General features: G+C 32.7%; 1 protein-coding gene across 1 annotated transcript; it reads left to right on the top strand.

Annotated features, from left to right (window-relative positions):
* The first annotated feature begins 113 nt into the window (after positions 1-113).
* Positions 114-7,820, top strand: LOC110721819 (probable polygalacturonase). The gene is made up of 5 exons (XM_021901018.1): positions 114-854; positions 3,252-3,372; positions 4,844-5,092; positions 6,013-6,166; positions 6,902-7,820. Exons 1-5 carry the CDS (start codon positions 453-455, stop codon positions 7,425-7,427), a joined length of 1,452 nt encoding a protein of 483 aa, XP_021756710.1. The 5' UTR covers positions 114-452; the 3' UTR covers positions 7,428-7,820.
* Positions 7,821-17,480: the final 9,660 nt, after the last annotated feature.

Here is a 17,480-nt window from a genome sequence, read left to right as displayed (position 1 = left end):
GTACTCCACTTAAACTCAAGGAAAAGAAAACTTCATACATGATTATCATAAATTAATTGATTAGAGTACTCCACTTCTTTAAGTGAATTGAGGTAAGTAATGATGGAACAACATATGCCATGCTAATCATAAAGTACAAATTTCAATCATTAATAAATCTCAAATCTTGCAAAATTAGGCAAATACCAACCTTATTCAACCAAACTTTGAATTAAATTCAATAGAAAGAAACGAACCTCCTAACTCTACAAAGTGTACTTCCAATCACTGTTCCTTTCCAATTACTCCAACAATTTCCTCAACTTCCCACCTGATTTTGATCTCTGACATCTCTCCTTCCCAAATCCAACCTCTTCAATGGCAATTTCATCTTCCCCTTCAATTTCCCACTAAAACACCCCAAAAAAACCCTTAAAAATCGCATCTGTTTTACTGGGGTTTGTCAAAAAACCATGTTTCATCAACAAAGAGCAGAATTAAGAAGATGGGTAGTTTCATTTTTATCCAATCACAAAACCCTTTTCACAGTTTTATGGATCGTGGGATTTGCATCGGTTTTTATATGGCAGCGCAACATTGTTGATAATTTGTTGTCATTCCGGCGAGCTCCGGGACGCCCAATGCCGAGGTTCAGGCCGTTTTCTTTCAACATTTCGGATTTCGGGGCGGTCGGTGATGGCGATACTGATAATACTGCGGCGTTTGAGAGGGCTATTTCAACCATTGCTAAGCTTGGGAAGAAAGGTGGAGGTCAGCTTAATGTGCCACCTGGGGTTTGGCTTACTTGCCCTTTTAATTTAACCAGTCATATGACTTTGTACCTTGCTGAAGATGCTGTTATTCTTGGAGTTGATGTAAGTTTTATTTAATGTTTGATTTTAATTTTGTGTTTTGTTATGATTTTGATATTGTTGCTAAATTATATGGTGGGTAGATGATGTTTTTTGATAGAGAAATGAGTAGTGATGTGAAATTTGTTTTATACTTTGTATATAGTAAGTTTTGAACTTGTGATTGTTGCGTTGAGTGTTTGATTAGTTGGTTTGTGGTCTGGTAGGGGCAGAGAGAAAGGTTAGGTTAATCTTTTTTTTTTCGTTTAGGCGAATTTGGTTCTATGATTAGTAGGAGAGAAGAATAAGGTTTGATGTTATGATGAATGTTTGTTGGCTAATTCCTCTTTTAGATTGTGCTATATGGCCTTTATCAACTGTTTGAATGGCTAAATGCTGGAACTTTGAGGTGATATGCTGCCAGAGTGCTAGAATGCGAATCTGATCCATCTTGTTTGAAAGGGGAAAGGGAGATCATTGAAAGGAACTTTAAAATTTGCTTTGATTTGTTTAGAGGAGTGAGTTACGGAGTACTTCCTTATGTGCTCCAATGTGATGGTGTTGGGCATTTATAACAGAACTTAGGAGGGGAAGGGAGGTTATGCAGCTTGGATATTAAAACTTTGAAAGTAGTTGACCGGACCAACGGAGTGAACTGATTGAGAAACTGTCCAAAGCCATTGAGATTTGGGATTGAATGATAACATATATGAGCCTGCTGAAGAAATAGAGAGTTACAATACATATTTTAGCATGAAGCAAAATTGGAAGATAGATATACAATATGCTATTCTAGAAGTGTGGATCACTTTTTTCAAGCATGTTTTATGTTGATAGTAATGTATTTTAAGCTGCACTGCATGAGCAACCATCACTCAGTGAAGTGGTTACCAAAGAGATAATTGCATTATAAAAAGATGTTAATGAAACTACCTCTTGTGCCATTTTACATTGTAAGTGTTTACATGGTTATGGGAAAGGGAGAAAACGGAGGTCATTAAGATGTTTTCTTGAGTCCTCATCTCACAAACCATCATGTGTGCTTTAGTTATGCACAGTGTTCTATTGAGGCTCATTGCCGTGAGGCACACTGATTTATGATCAAGAGAAGTGAAAATCCACAAGCCCAGTTGCGGAACAGTTCAACTTTTATTTGGACATATTCCATTAGGCTTTAACATTCAATAGAAATTTAAGTTTCAGATGCTGGATCAAAGGATATGTCTATGTTTATAAGATTCACTACTATGGGCCTAAATTTAAATACCACAATCTATTTACAGTTAAAAAAATAAATGTCTATTACTATTAGTGACTGCTATAAAGATACAATCTTGTCAAATTGCTAGTAGTTGTAATTGTTGTGATGAAGGGAAATGACCATTCCTCATTTTGAATTCCTAATTATTGTAATTTTTATGATTAAATCCTTGCTTGAAGGAGTCATACTGGGTTTGCTGTTGCTCCATGCTGAATGGTAAATTTCAGGTATTGTCTAGCTGTGGTTCCTGAGAAAGAAGGAAACTTAATTTTCTGCTACTTGAACAAAATACTGACTTCTTACTTTGTGATATATATTTTTTTTCTATTTCGGAAAGCAATAGAGATGTGTTGGAGATTGAAAGAGGGCTGAGATCTCTGACATGCAATTTAGTGAAAGCCTGAGATGTATTAGAGATTCATAATTGGACTTTTTTTTTTTTTTTAAGTGACATGCTTCCTCTTTTTGGATATTTCCTACCATAATCTTTTATCTTTAGTCACCATTACTACATTTTAAATTATTCCTATCTCCCCATGGTCCTCACTCCTACATTATTTATTATTTCTCTCCTCTCACATCCTTTATTCTTTATATTAACTATTAGACCATCGTCACTTCTCATTATATATAATCCTCCAGCACCACTACCATAATAATTTAAGGGGCTTATGTAATTCTCCATAAAAATTCATGTAGAATCTAGTGTGTCGCTTAAAAAAACAGAGGGTGTATTAAAGAAAATTGGAGATTAAATGATTGAATAGGGAGAAGGGATGGATCTAGTGATGTTTGACTTTTAATACTTCCTCGTTTCTCAATACATGAAACAATTTGACTGTTAATGAGTGTATAATAAAGTCAACTTGTTGGATGTATTAAGAAACAGGGGAAGTATAAAATTTCACATTTACTCTCCTTGCAAGGATAGTTAGTCAATGAGTCAATCTAGTATTGGAGAGAGTGGGCTTTGGTGAAAGAAGAATAAGTTGTCAGGAATTTTCCTGAAAGAGTAATGGTGGACTATAAACCATATCTTTTTTAAGTTTTTCTTTCTTTCATGGCACTCGTTGAGTTGAATGTCACTGAGTGCTGTTGTTTTGGTTGTTTATTGCCTATAAGGCTATTTCTTACCATGAAATTCCCATTTGGGTGTATAGGATGAGAAGAAATGGCCATTGATGCCACCATTGCCATCATATGGATATGGGAGAGAGCATCCTGGGCCCCGATATGGTAGCTTGATTCATGGTCAAAATCTCAGAGATGTTGTCATAACTGGTAAGTTTGCTTAGTATTTTAGCGATTCTAATTTTGCTGAGTAATTGAACTTGAAAGGAAGAGTTTTTTTTCCCTTATGCTTTGCAATAATAATGAGAAATGTTGTTATTATTTCTCCCATTAGCTGTCTATATTGGATTGGGAGTTTATCTGTGGTGGCATTTTGACATCTTAGCCTAATTGCAGCTGTGCGTGCATGTATGAGTGTGGACATGGCATAGAGCCTTGTGTAAAAGGTTGGTGGATTAAGAAGTTTAACAGAAATATATGTGTAATGTCAAAAATGATACAGTAGTTATAGAAATCAGCTTGTCAACAATAAATAAATTAATTAATTAAAAAAGAAATCAGAGTATGGCTTTTTTGTTAGAAAGGCTCTTAAAATAAAGAAGAATTGTAATATTACTAAGGTATGGCTTTGAAATCTACAGTTTTCTTAATGGATGACCTGCTTAAGGTACTATTCTTTGTAATCCTAATATATATTTATTTATATATCTTTTAAAAATAAATACTAGTGTATATATACCCACTCTCATTAAAAAAAAAAAATTTCTATTGTCTTTTCATTATTTCTGGACTGTTCTTATATCTTCTGCTTTCCAGAAACCTTTGGATTCCTTAATTCATATTCATTATTCTCTTTTAATCTCCAATACCCTGTGGACATGGGGGCTAATTTTCTTCATTTAGTCTAGAGACACTAGATGTGATTTCATCTCTTGATCTCTGAGCTCTGTGTAATGGTGAACTATGAGGCAAAAAAAAAAAAAAAAACTGTTACTATATATTTGCTAATGGAGACTGAAGTGACAATGAAATAAGTTACTGTTGACTTGAAGAGGATGGTACACTGATTTTGAAGTGCTGGTCTCTAAAATTAGATTACTGGTTTGGCCTTTTGCAAATTTCTTGGCCCTCTTTATCGCCCTTAGGTGCATAGTTTAGGAATACCATTATAGACTCGTTAGGTTAGTTATCTAGCCACTATTTTGTAAATTGTATTTTCTTCGAGATCAATAGAACTCTCCTCTCACATGTCCGTGGACGTACCTAATTCATCGTTAGTGAGCCTCGTAAAATCTGTGTTCTTATTTGTTGATTTCTATTATCTTTCGTACATCTGTTGTGACAGTAGATTTGATGTTTGCTGTGATTGATTCAACAATTTGTATCTAGTGATTTGAAATCCATTTATCATTCATGATACATTTTGTGCTTGCTGCGTTTCAGAAATATGGTTATTGGATCATATTGTATTGTCTATACTTTCTTCCCTCCTTGATAGACGAGATGAATTTTCAGCATGTTAGGTCACTTTAGTTGATTTACTCCATATGTTGTAATATCAATGCTATTATTGATGTACTACTTATGCTTAGATAAATCTACTACGTATTTCAAATTGATGTGCTATAGCTGACAATATTGCAACCATTACCAGCACAATTTAACTTTACTCTGCTGACAGGGAACAATGGTACAATTGATGGCCAGGGACAGACATGGTGGAAGAAGTACAAGCGGAAGGCCCTTAATAATACTAGAGGTCCTCTTGTACAGATCATGTGGTCAAGTGACATTGTTATTTCTGACATTACTTTACGTAATTCTCCTTTCTGGACATTACATCCTTATGACTGCAAGAATGTGACAATCCGGAATGTTACTATTTTGGCTCCTGTGTTTGAAGCTCCAAACACCGATGGTATAGACCCAGGTAAGTTCATTTTACAAATTGTTCTGAGCAAGAGGATGTGTCATACTGTCATATTTGTTTGAGAAATGTAGCAGTATACATTCATATGTTGTACACCTAGTCAGACCCCTCCTCTGTCCGACTGCCCCTCCCCTCAAAAAAGAGAGATTGTTTCACGTTTCCATTAGGAAGTTATCAACTTGTCGACTTGTATCAAACACTTACACACTCCTTAGATCCTTGACTAGCTGGTCTCTTGTTTCACCTTTGGTCAAGTAATTAAACATCAATGATTTATAGAAAGACCTGTGTGGCATAAAAGGCTCGAAGACATGAAAGATGTTGCTCTATTACTTCAATTCTGCAACTGATACATTGGTCCAATTTATTGCTTGTAAATTCCACTGGAATGAATGAGTCTGCATGACATATCAATATATCATCACCCAGCCAAGATTAGTTTAAAATTAAGGAGCCTGCTTGGCTTTCTTTTGTTCAGAAAGTTATTGATCATTGAGCTGCAAAACTGTCCCATTGTTTGATAAAGTTCTGCCTTTCATCAATTTACAGTAAATATCTTAGTAATTAGTAAACAACATTAAACATCCTCTTTTGTCATGCAATACTGCAATAGGCAACAAAGATATACTACTAGTAGATAAAGCTAGCTTCATTGATAATCTGAGAAGGATATGGCATGATTTAATCTTATAAAAGTGCATCCATATCGTTTTCATCAACTAACTGGTACTCTGGTAGTCATCTTGTCTGTCATTGAAATTCGTGAAGTCTGTCTACTGGTATTAGTGTCATAAAATTTTGCTGTCTTTTGGATAATTTATTAGATATCATGCTATGCATCCCAAATAGCAGAATGCAATAATTAAAATGATCTTGCCAGAAATCCTGTTTGAATCATTGACCTTACTTCTATGTAACAGATTCATGTGAAGATATGGTGATTGAGGACTGTTACATCAGCGTGGGGGATGATGGAATAGCAATAAAGAGTGGTTGGGATCAATATGGCATTGCTTATGGCCGGCCCTCTAAAAACATCCTCATCCGAAATCTTATTGTTCGATCTATGGTCAGGTGGGTGAACTTCAATTATGAACTGTACAATTCCTTGGAGTTTATTGCTTCAGTCTGGTCATAGAGTGAATGAATGAATGTTGTGATGTAAACCTCGCTGTTGGACCAACTTTGAACATTGTGGCCTTGTGGGTGTGAAAATGAGCTCATGGAATCACCTCAATTTTAGTTCTGACTAAGAGTTTTAGCTCTTTTTATCACTCGCCCCAATATCTCTTCCACACTACCCGAGTACCCGCTCACAAATTCCCACCCAAGGAAAAGGTATATTACTAAGTTGGGGAATAACTTTTTCGTTAGCTTCCTGATTCAGCACTTTGAGGTTGATGGTGCTAAGATTCATCTGGTCACATGGGATCATTTACAAAGGGAATAGGATATATCAAGAATAATGGAATATTAACTATCAAACACAAGTAATAAGTTCAGATCCATAGGCAATTTCGTAACCTCGATTGATTACAAGAGTTGGCCAAATATGTTACTCCTTATATTGAAATAGGTTCATGATCCTATCTTGTAGCAGTGGGAATTTCTGAAGATCAAGTTATATGACTGGGTTTTAACATGTCATGATAGTCGGTCAATATGCTGAGTTTTTTTTGCCAATCTTTTATTCTACATATTTGTAGTTCAAGAACATTGGAACTTGTTCACTTTACCTCTGAACTATTTTATACGATATTAACTAATTAAGGTGCTATAACTCGTGAATTCTCCGTACAATTTGTGCAGTGCTGGTGTATCGATAGGGAGTGAGATGTCTGGTGGTGTGTCAAATGTTACAGTTGAGAATGTCCTTGTATGGAGTTCTAGACGAGCTGTTCGAATCAAAACAGCCCCAGGTAGGGGAGGATATGTACGACATATTACCTACAGAAATCTAACATTTGATGAGGTGCGAGTTGGGATAGTTATAAAGACTGATTACAATGAACACCCAGATGAGGGATACGATCCCAAAGCTCTCCCAATCATTGAAGACATAAGCTTTACTTCAATCCATGGCCAGGGTGTTCGTGTACCTGTGAGAATCCACGGGAGTGAGGATATCCCCATTAGAAACATCACATTCCGTGACATGTCTATAGGAATATCATATAAGAAAAAGCGAATATTTCAGTGTGCCTTTGTACAAGGCCGTGTGATTGGGTCCATATTCCCAGCTCCTTGTGAGAATCTTGATTTATACGACGAAATGGGAAAACTCGTAAGACCCTCATCTTCACAAAACATGACAGACATAGATTATAATATATGAGGTTTTCTTGAGATTGCAGGGTGTTCGTTCTTTGTTCAGTATGTCCCAGTAGCTGCATTTATGCCTTGTACCGAAATTTTTGCTGAAATGCAGGGGATTGTAGCTTAGTTTTGTTGGCCAGATTTCATTTTCCACTTTCTTTAGGTTTTCCTTCAATGTTGCTAGAATTTTTATTTCACTGATGTGTAAATAGAGCAGATACACAGATAATGTACACAAAATCGACGGCAAATGGAATCAATATCTTAAGAGTTCCGGAAACCAAGTTAGCAGAGAGAAAAATGTGTATTATTATTTTTTGTTATTTTTACAATGATTTTCTTTTGAATATTTGTTTTAGAAATGAGATATTCGTCTATAAATAATCAATTTATTACCATATATTTCTAGTTATTTCTGCAAATGCAAGCATATTTATTATTTCCCCCTCATTTTTAAGTGATCAATTTCCAGTTTTGCTAAGTAAATAACCGATGATTAAAAATATGACACTATTATAGCTTGAAAAAATAATATATACTCCGTATATATATAAGTTGTAGCTAAAGATTGAACTCGAGCTTGAGTTGAGTTATGAATTTATGTTTTGAGTCAAGCCTCCATTTTAAACTATAACAAGGCTCAAGGTCGAGTTTGAATTGATTGTGAGTCCAACAAAGTTATATTTAAATTGATTGTAAGTCCAACAAAGTTATAATATTACCTATAATAAGACCGTATTATATACGAGTAGAAAATTTACATGGCACCTTTAAATTTATTTTCTATTTTTTTATGTCTTCTGTTCATTGTCCATTATCTACCATTCTAACCTACTCCCTTTATTATGTTAATGGAAGCACTCAAGCACCAAAACCTAATTTATTTGTTTTTTAAAAGAAAATTTACGTTTTTGTAATTTTTAGGCATGTTTTGTGCTGGACAGAACTTCCAAACTTGAGAGTTGAGATATTTGACCTCCCTATTTGAAATGCTTTGAATAGAAGATAGGTTTTGTACCGTGATTTGTTAAAAATAAGCATTTACTTTGTATTTTTTAAGGTCAAGTCAATGGTCGAGAGTATAAGGAAATTGAGGGAATCTTTCACTTTCAAACACGTGTAATATTGATGTTCGAACTTGTGACCAAGTCATGACATGAATGTTTTAGTAAAATCTCTATAAAATTTAACCATAATTATTCACTAATAAGTATGAAGTATATTATAAAAGAAAAGAAAATGATTTATGGTCTAATTGCAATCCAATAAGTAGGTTCAAAATATCAAAATTGATCATCAAATAATACTTTGTACAAGTATATATTTTGGATACTATGGACTATGGTAATTGGTAAAATAGATAAACATCTTTTTGAAATAAAGGAAATAGTACGTAATAATATGTATGCAAAACTATTACTTTAAAAGACATATAAATTTGAGAAAACACGTCATAATTAAAACTACAATCTTCAAGGAGGCAAACAACCCTCTGACTTTACACTTTAATTAATCTATCTAAATGCTAAGTAATTAACATTTTGTTATCAAATTTACCAAAGTAAAACTCCTTTATCGTTAATTTTCTCCCACCCTCTTTTCATCATCTTTTTTTTTTGTCTTGAAACCGGAAGGAGAGATCTAACCACTTGAGCTATGCGTCACTATCTCACCCTCTTTTCATCATTCGTTGCACTTAAAAGCATATTTTGAAAATCTTTTACACAACCAAATAAAAGAAAAAACAATTCAATCTCTATTTCAGGCATTTCAGCTATGCACAAGTAATAGAAAAGATACTATATATACTACGGAGTACAAGTTTAGAGAGATTTAAAGAATAAATTATTTAGATGAGAATTAATCAAAATAAGGCGTTTAATACTTTAATCAAATTAGATGACATCTACACTTTAAATACATAATAGGCGTTATTTTATTTTATTTTTTTTAAATAACGTTAATTGTTAAAAGTCTTGAAGATTCCTAGCAGGAGGCATGAATTTTGTTAATAATATTTCTACTTGAAGTCTTGAAGATGCTTCACATGATATCATTAGTTGACTTCCTTGATCGACTTCAATAATTCTTGGCCTTTTTTGACATGCGATACACGAACTAATTAATATTTGACCTAGTCTCGTCACATGGGGCGATAAGCCGATATTAATCAATCAATTATTTTCAAAGAAAATAGTTGGTCCAATGGTTGCATAATTGTACCTCCGTGACCCGATTGATGTCTATGTAATTATAGAGAATTACGTCAACTAAAAATTTAATTGGTTAAAATTTCACGTTGATATTCAAAATTTGAGATTGAATCTCGTTTAAGTCACTTCCTTCATAGCAATATTTGAAAAAAAAAATTAAAAATAGTTATCGAGTTTTCTTGGAGTTGCTAATGATAGCTTACAAATTATCATGTGTCCATATTTTCAATGTTTACATACTCCATTTGTTAGAAAATTCCAAGTAACTAACTAACTAAGACTTAAGAATAAAAGATACAACACAAACAAAGAAACAATAACTTCCAAAGTAATCACCATGTTACATACTTACATGCATGACTTCAATTCATAGTGATCTATTTGGTATGGCTTCTAGAATGAAAAGGTTTATCATGTGTAAATGATTAGCTTTAACTTAGAAAAAATTTAACCCAGGAAACATCTTCTCAATTTCTAGGCATGAAGAATAATCCAAAACAGAAACTGAGCTAAATGAACATTAACTACTCTAGTTACTTTGAAATTGAATAAAATATATAGATTACGTACTTAAATTTTTTATATTTCCTCCTTTTTAGTAAGTTGAAGGTCCCGTTCACTTCACCTTATTTTTGCTGAACTGAAATTAATTTTACTAAACTGAAATTTTTTTTGTTGAACTGAAATTTTTTTTACTGATTCTCTATTATATTTCTTCTTTAAAATTACAAATTTTTACTGAATTGAAATTATTTTTGTTGGAATGAAATTATTTTTGTTGAACTGAACTTTTTTTTACTAAACTGAAATTATTTTTACTGAATATTATTATTTTAAGGTGAAGTGAACAGGGCCAAAGTAAGTTTTTTTTTTTTTATTTACAGTACTAGATAAAAACTCTACTTAAAACTTTCAATTCTCTAATTTTACACTTGTCACAATTAGGGGGAAAAAAAAAACCATTATCAATACATTATTTCAAATATATAGTTGCCTCTAAAGCTCCCAAAAGGGGCCTGTATTTCAAAATAACTATTTTGTAGTTTTTTAATGACCTAAGTTAAACTTGGAACATTGCATATTTTGTTACTTGTATATTGTGCTAAATGGACATATTTAAAGTTAATTCTTGATAACTTTTGCGGAGTATAAAATTTCAAAAAAGCAATGTTTGGCATCATAATTCATAAAGAGCAACTAACAAGGATGTCAAGCATCAAATTGAGCAAGGAATGAAATTCACCGAAAAAATTACTAGATTTCTTATGAAATTTAACTTTTTTGAATTAGCTATATAGGTGATCAGTACAGTTTAGAAAATTACGCATCAACTGTCTTGAATGATAAGGGTGTGACTTTGCTACTTTGGTATGAAAAGTCATACCCGCCCACCTCGTCCTGCGTACACCTAACTTCTTTCCCGCCAAAACACGTATTTATATGATTTCACATCAACTCAAGAGCAAAATGAAACTTGATTCGTACATAGAAATTTGGGAATTTGAATTTACCTTGATTTGCTACACACCTCTATGGGTTCTTCTCACATTTTCCCTTTGTATCAGTTTGCTTCACTTGATTCTCAATCTCTACTAAATCTTTCTTCTTTAGATTAAATCATCAGAGCACAAAAAATTTGTCAACTAGAAAAATGACGATGGATAAGTAAGTAATGATCAATGACAGAATCATAACGACAAGAGAGCGATTAGTGCAAGGATTTGTTGGTACTACAAATCTCATACATGGAAATATCCTTTCCCGCCCCCCAACAACAACAGCACACACACCCTCTTTCACTCAATCCCCCCCCCCCCTCTCTCTCTCTCCAAAAACTTTGCTGCAAAAAAAAATGAAAATCAACTACTTACATTACATAATACCACTCCATTTTTTTTATTTGCATCACTTTTCTTTTACGGGTGGCTTTTTTTAAATGCATCATTTCTATATTTGGTAACTTTATACAATATTTTATCATTTCTCTCTCTTACTTTAAACCCCATTCAAATTATTTTATCATTTTTCTCTCTTCCATGGTCCCCAGTTAAATAATAAAAATATCTATCCTCTCTCCCATACTTTCTCTTTCATGGTCTCCATCTTAATTTTACTATAATAATTTAATCACTCATTCACAATATTATATTACTCTCTTAAAACTTCGTGCATTCCCAAGTGATGCAAATAAAAAAAAATGGAAGAAGTACTTGCATAAATTTTACTAGGACACTAGTTAATAATCACACTGATTTTAGTGTCTCGTAGAGGTGATCATCAACAGCCTGGCCCGGACTGGCTCGAAAAAAGTACGGTTTTGTAATACCCTGGAAAATTCCTTCTTTTGAAATACTCATTTTACTCTAAATAAAACCCTTTTTAGGAAATAACCAAAATATTACCGCCACCGTGATGACGGCTAAGGCTATTTTTCAAAGTCATACAGTGGAAGTCTAAAAATAAAACTAACTTTTAAAATAAAACTTGAGTTCACAACCTCAAAACGAAAGTAAAATAAAACGTTCACAAGTTGGAACAAATTCAAACATGGCCCTTTAAAAACCAACTCAAAAATAAAGCGTAACAATGTTAGTCCATAATCAATAAACCAATAATTCAAAATATAAAACTAAGAAAGCATAACAAGTAACTCTCTGCACTCATTCCCTTCATGCTCTTCATGCTTCAAGTACCTGTCACTTTCTCTTTATTTCAACCCCTCTACTCACCATATAAATGGATCATAGTAGGGTCAATCAAAAGGAAAGCCAAACCCAAACACAAAAGTACGAATCAGCAAAAGCTGAGTACATATGCATCAGACTAACATGAATATCCTAACATCAATAAAAATAATTAAACATGCTCGCCATACAATTACAAGTCAACTTACCTTTGACTCATAACTAACAATATTAATTATTGAATAATAATTTTGGATTACGCATTGAACGGGTTTCCTTTCTTAAAAATAGCCAATTAAATATTGAGCTTCCAATTAAGGAGCTACCCTAATTGGCACCTACTATGTCACCATGTGATGGAATTCCAGCGCATCAATAATAAAAGAAAATACAGCATCTTGTATCCCTTGTAGAAGCTATGATCAAATATAAAGTCACATAACTCCCGCCATGTGTTCATACTCAAGGTGTATACGTTCCAAGATTTTTTGTGCGTATCTTCTTACACTTTATGATTTACCAATTTAACTTGTGATGACTCCAACCAATCAATCAAGAACACACATAATAACAAACAACACATAATTCCATTTCATTCTTGAATTAATCAATGAGCACATGCTATTTATTTTAATTAAAGTTCCTTGCCTAGTTTTGTGTACAAAATTACACGATTACTACTTTGGTGCATAAAATGCACTACTAAACTTCCTTGACTCAAACACAACTTACATGAGTGATTAAATAAATAAACTAATTTCTTGACTCAACACCACTAATAAATGGGTGAGAAATAAATTCATGAATCATGCTCAATAATTCTAACATTAACTCTTTTAAACATACATTTCTTGCTTATTAAATTTATGCTCTCTTGATACTTAAAAATAAAACATACTTCCATGATTCATGCATATTCAACTTGTATCATGTCTCAATTAACATATTCACATGATTGCATAATAATTTATACTCAACCAACATCAATTCCAAGCATATAATCAACTAAACATGCTACTAATTCATCACTTAAATCATACTTTACAATCCTAACATGATACTACGCATACACAAATATTCTTGTGCACATACGTACCTTGAATAGTGTATAAACTCGGCCACACTCGCTAAAAAACACCTAGCTCAAAGCTTCCTACAAATAAGAATACATAACTATAATTAATTCACTATCCTCACAAATTTCCAGCAACTATATTACTCTTTAGACCTTACTAATTAACCCAATTTAATGGTATAAAGGCTATAAAACCTTTTCTTTAAGTGGGTACTTTAAATCCTTTCAAAAAGGCTTGATTTTTGTGACTTAAATAAAATTCCAGCATACTTATTTAACATAAAACATCACTAATAGACTAGGAAATCATATTTAAATCATAAAAACCTTTTTTCCTTTTATGGGTAACCAAACTATAACACCAAAATTAAAAGGTAGTGTGTATAATTAATTAAATTCCAGCATTAAATTGAAGGCTTAAAACTTATTAGAAACATGTTTAAACCATTAATTTAACAATCACGACAACTAAGGATCAAACCCTGACCATAACATTAAATTCCCAAATTCTAGGGTTTGTAAATTGGGGTTTTTGATTAAATTAAATTATGAAAAATGTAGGAATAATTTAACAACATCAAATACCCAAAATCATTATCAAAACATAATCAAAATCATGCTTTAAATTAATTAAAACAAGCTAGAATTAAATTAGGAGAAAAAAAGAGTTTTTTTTTTCTTATTACCGAACCGCAAAAAGAGAAGGAGGAGGGTGGCGCACGGGTGCTGCCGCTACTCGCTGGTGATGGTGGTGGCGCCGGTCGTGATGGAAAAGAGGAGAGAGAAAGGCGTGGGAAAGAGGAAGAAAAAGAGAGGAAAAAGGAGAGAGAAAATAGGAGGAAAACTTTTGGAGTTTTTGTGAAATCTAACAATTATGATTTTAGAGTGTAAAATTCTTGAGATTTTAAAGTATTTATACTTCTCTTTTAAAACAAAAACACTTATTTACAAAACTGTCATTACTAATTCTACTCCCCCTTAACTTCTCCTTTGGGGCCAACTTATTGGGCTCTTTAAGTGTTCTTGAATTCCCAACAAGTAGATTTATCAATTTAATTGATGTTGACCCAAATTAAAAACACTTTATTACCTCAATTAATGACTCATATTATTTTATACACACTTATTTGATAATTAAATAATTAATTCTTGTAAAATGAAATGAATCATTTTAATTTATAAATAAATATGGAGTATTACAGGTTTGGGCAAGGCTAAAAATGCATTTTTAGTTCAAAACCCGAGCCCGACCCGAAAAAAATCCCGAAAGCCCGTTTTAACCTGATAAGCCCAACACTATTTTACGGGTTTGGGCACAAGGTTTTATGCATGAGCTCGACCCGATTTTTATCACCTCTAGTGTCTCGCCATTTCACCAAGCGCCAGAACCAACCCCCTATCGATATGGTAGCCATATGGAACCTCTTACCCTCAAATGATGTTGAATCCACTCTGATACCGCTTGTCATGAGACGACCATTAATTGTCTATGAGTTGCCACAATCCCAAAGGCTTTATCCAAACTAGCATACCTCATATATGCAACAAACATAAATCACTTCTAAACATGAGGAACTCAACACACAAGGACAAGGACAAGGACAAGACACTAATCCACCAAAACATATATCAGGGCATGCAAGACATGGAGTAGCCTCATTTAAGAGTTGTTATGCCATAATTTTATTGATTTCGTGGAAAGCATACAAAGCATGTAAGAGGGGAAGGAGCAACATTTTTATTTTGAAATAAAATTGTTAAGTGAGACGGGCTCGTTTGGTAAGACACACCCTAAATTTGAAAGCTATAAACAAAATTCAATAGCCTGAGTTCTAAGAATCATTTGCCTAAATGTGAAATAATTGCCTAAGATTGACTTTATCCAAAGAGAAGATTTTGCGTGAGACTGGACTCACCGTGAGTTCGATATGTCTGACAATAATATTTTAATATATGACAAGATATTCTAATATATGACAATAATAATCTAATACCAAACAAAAATAATCTAATATCTGACAATAATATATAATCTAATACCAAATAATAATAATATAATATCTGACATTAATATTTTTAGGGCTTATTTCCCCACAGTGGCGGCACCTTCATCATCATCATCATCTGAATCGTCTTTTTCGCGACACCTTCATTATCATCATCTGGATCATATTTTTCGACCCTGTTTCTGTATTTTTCGATCTTTCTATACATCGATCGATGAGTCACGGTGATCGTATTTGGCGGCGGACTCACGGTAAGTCCGTCTCATCGTTATCCAAAATCTAAGAGCCATTTCTCAAATATAGGAATTTATGCAATTATGAAAGTGTAGCAAATATACCATAAAAATATTACTAATCTCAAAAATATTACTCGTAATTCATACAAGTACTTTCAGAAATAGGAAATCCACTAATTCTTAGTCAATTTTCAATTTTAAGAAATTAGACTTTGAAATACTTAATGTCCCATCTTGTCCTTCATGATTAAATTTCTTTTTCTTATGTCTTCTCTTGATAACCATCACGTGAAACTTTATATAATTTCTCAATTAATACATTTTATAATCTTAATTTCCAATCAAAACTATTTTACACTTGGCCTTTTGTTTCATTTTAGGGATCTCATTCTCTTATCCGTAAATATCATATATTCAATATGGTATTTAAATATAGCAGATCATATATTGAAAATTAAACACAAATGACATATTCATATATTGTCAAAGTTGATAAACAATGACGTTATAAATATATTCTCTACGTTTTAATAGCATAATTTGATGTGCATTTCGTGTATGTGCGGTGTGCCCATTCTTGTGCAACTAAGAAGATTTTATGCTTGAAACAAGAATCATAAAAGGGAATACATGGTTGATAAAGGATTACTAGAAGAAGGAACCAAAAGTAAATGAAGATTGAAGAATGTTTGATTTTTATTAGAAGAAGCTTTCATCATAATAATTCATAAACAAACATATATGTCACGTGGTAGATTAAAATCCTTCATTAATACGTTAGTGTAGAGGTGTCACCTTCATAGCTTCATTCTCGTGAACACATCTTCTCTTTCCAAGTCATTTCACCAATTTCTTTTTACCAATTATTTTAATTTTTAATTTTTATACTAGTATTTAATTCACCCTCCGACAATTTCTCCTAATCCAACAAATTGTAGGACCAACCACTCCATGACTTTAATTGTTTTCTTTTCAACAAGGAAAACATTGCAAAAAGTCCAACTTGTAGTGGTATACCAAAATAGTACAAGTATGATATATCAATAATTTTATTAATTCATCATCTTTTGTCACATCAAATACATCATACAATTAAATTTAATGCAACCACAAGAAATGCATTACTCAAACTACTACTTTAAGTTAATCTCTTTACCTTTAACTCTTCATTTTAGAGTAACGTTGGGCTTTGGATGAGGGAAGGAAAGGATAGGAAGAAAGAGGGCTATGATGCTAATATGCTATATTTTCCTTATCTTATGTGTGATATGAACATATGAATATATGATACAGAAAGAGGTAGACTGGGTGGGTTTAGATCGGACTAAACCGACCTGATAATGTAATCCAAATTTAACAACAGATGACTCCAATTTGATTTAATTAATAACGACTTGATGGTAGATTTGAATACAGTTAAATCAATTGTGACCTGATTAATTCAAATTGTGTTCAGCTTAACTCAAGCTAGAAATCTCCTTTTGCGATTTCTGTAATAAGGCTATCTTCTTTGCTTTTTAGGTTTTTTCTGCTCAATTATTTTCACTTATTCCATAAATCTAACAAGGTTTGTAATTTATAATACAATTTTTGAGAATAAATTCAAATAAGTAAGGTTATGATCTCTTAACCTTATTTTTGCTTAATAAAGATATTTTACTAAGTTGAATGTTTTTCTGCTGATAATAAATTATTTTTTACTGAAATAATATTAATTTTACTGATTAAAACTAAATTGTACTAATTCTTTATGTCCAATTGACCAAACTGGTTAGTAAAATAGAACCCTTGCGACAATTTGGTAAAAAAATAACTCCGGCGACAATATGGTAAAAAAGATTAACTCCAAGCGACAATT

The sequence above is a fragment of the Chenopodium quinoa genome, unplaced genomic scaffold, assembly GCF_001683475.1.
Source record: "Chenopodium quinoa cultivar QQ74 unplaced genomic scaffold, ASM168347v1, whole genome shotgun sequence".
Taxonomy (NCBI): domain Eukaryota; kingdom Viridiplantae; phylum Streptophyta; class Magnoliopsida; order Caryophyllales; family Amaranthaceae; genus Chenopodium; species Chenopodium quinoa.
Note: the sequence above shows the minus strand (reverse complement) of the source record. Positions and strands in the feature narration are given on the sequence as shown.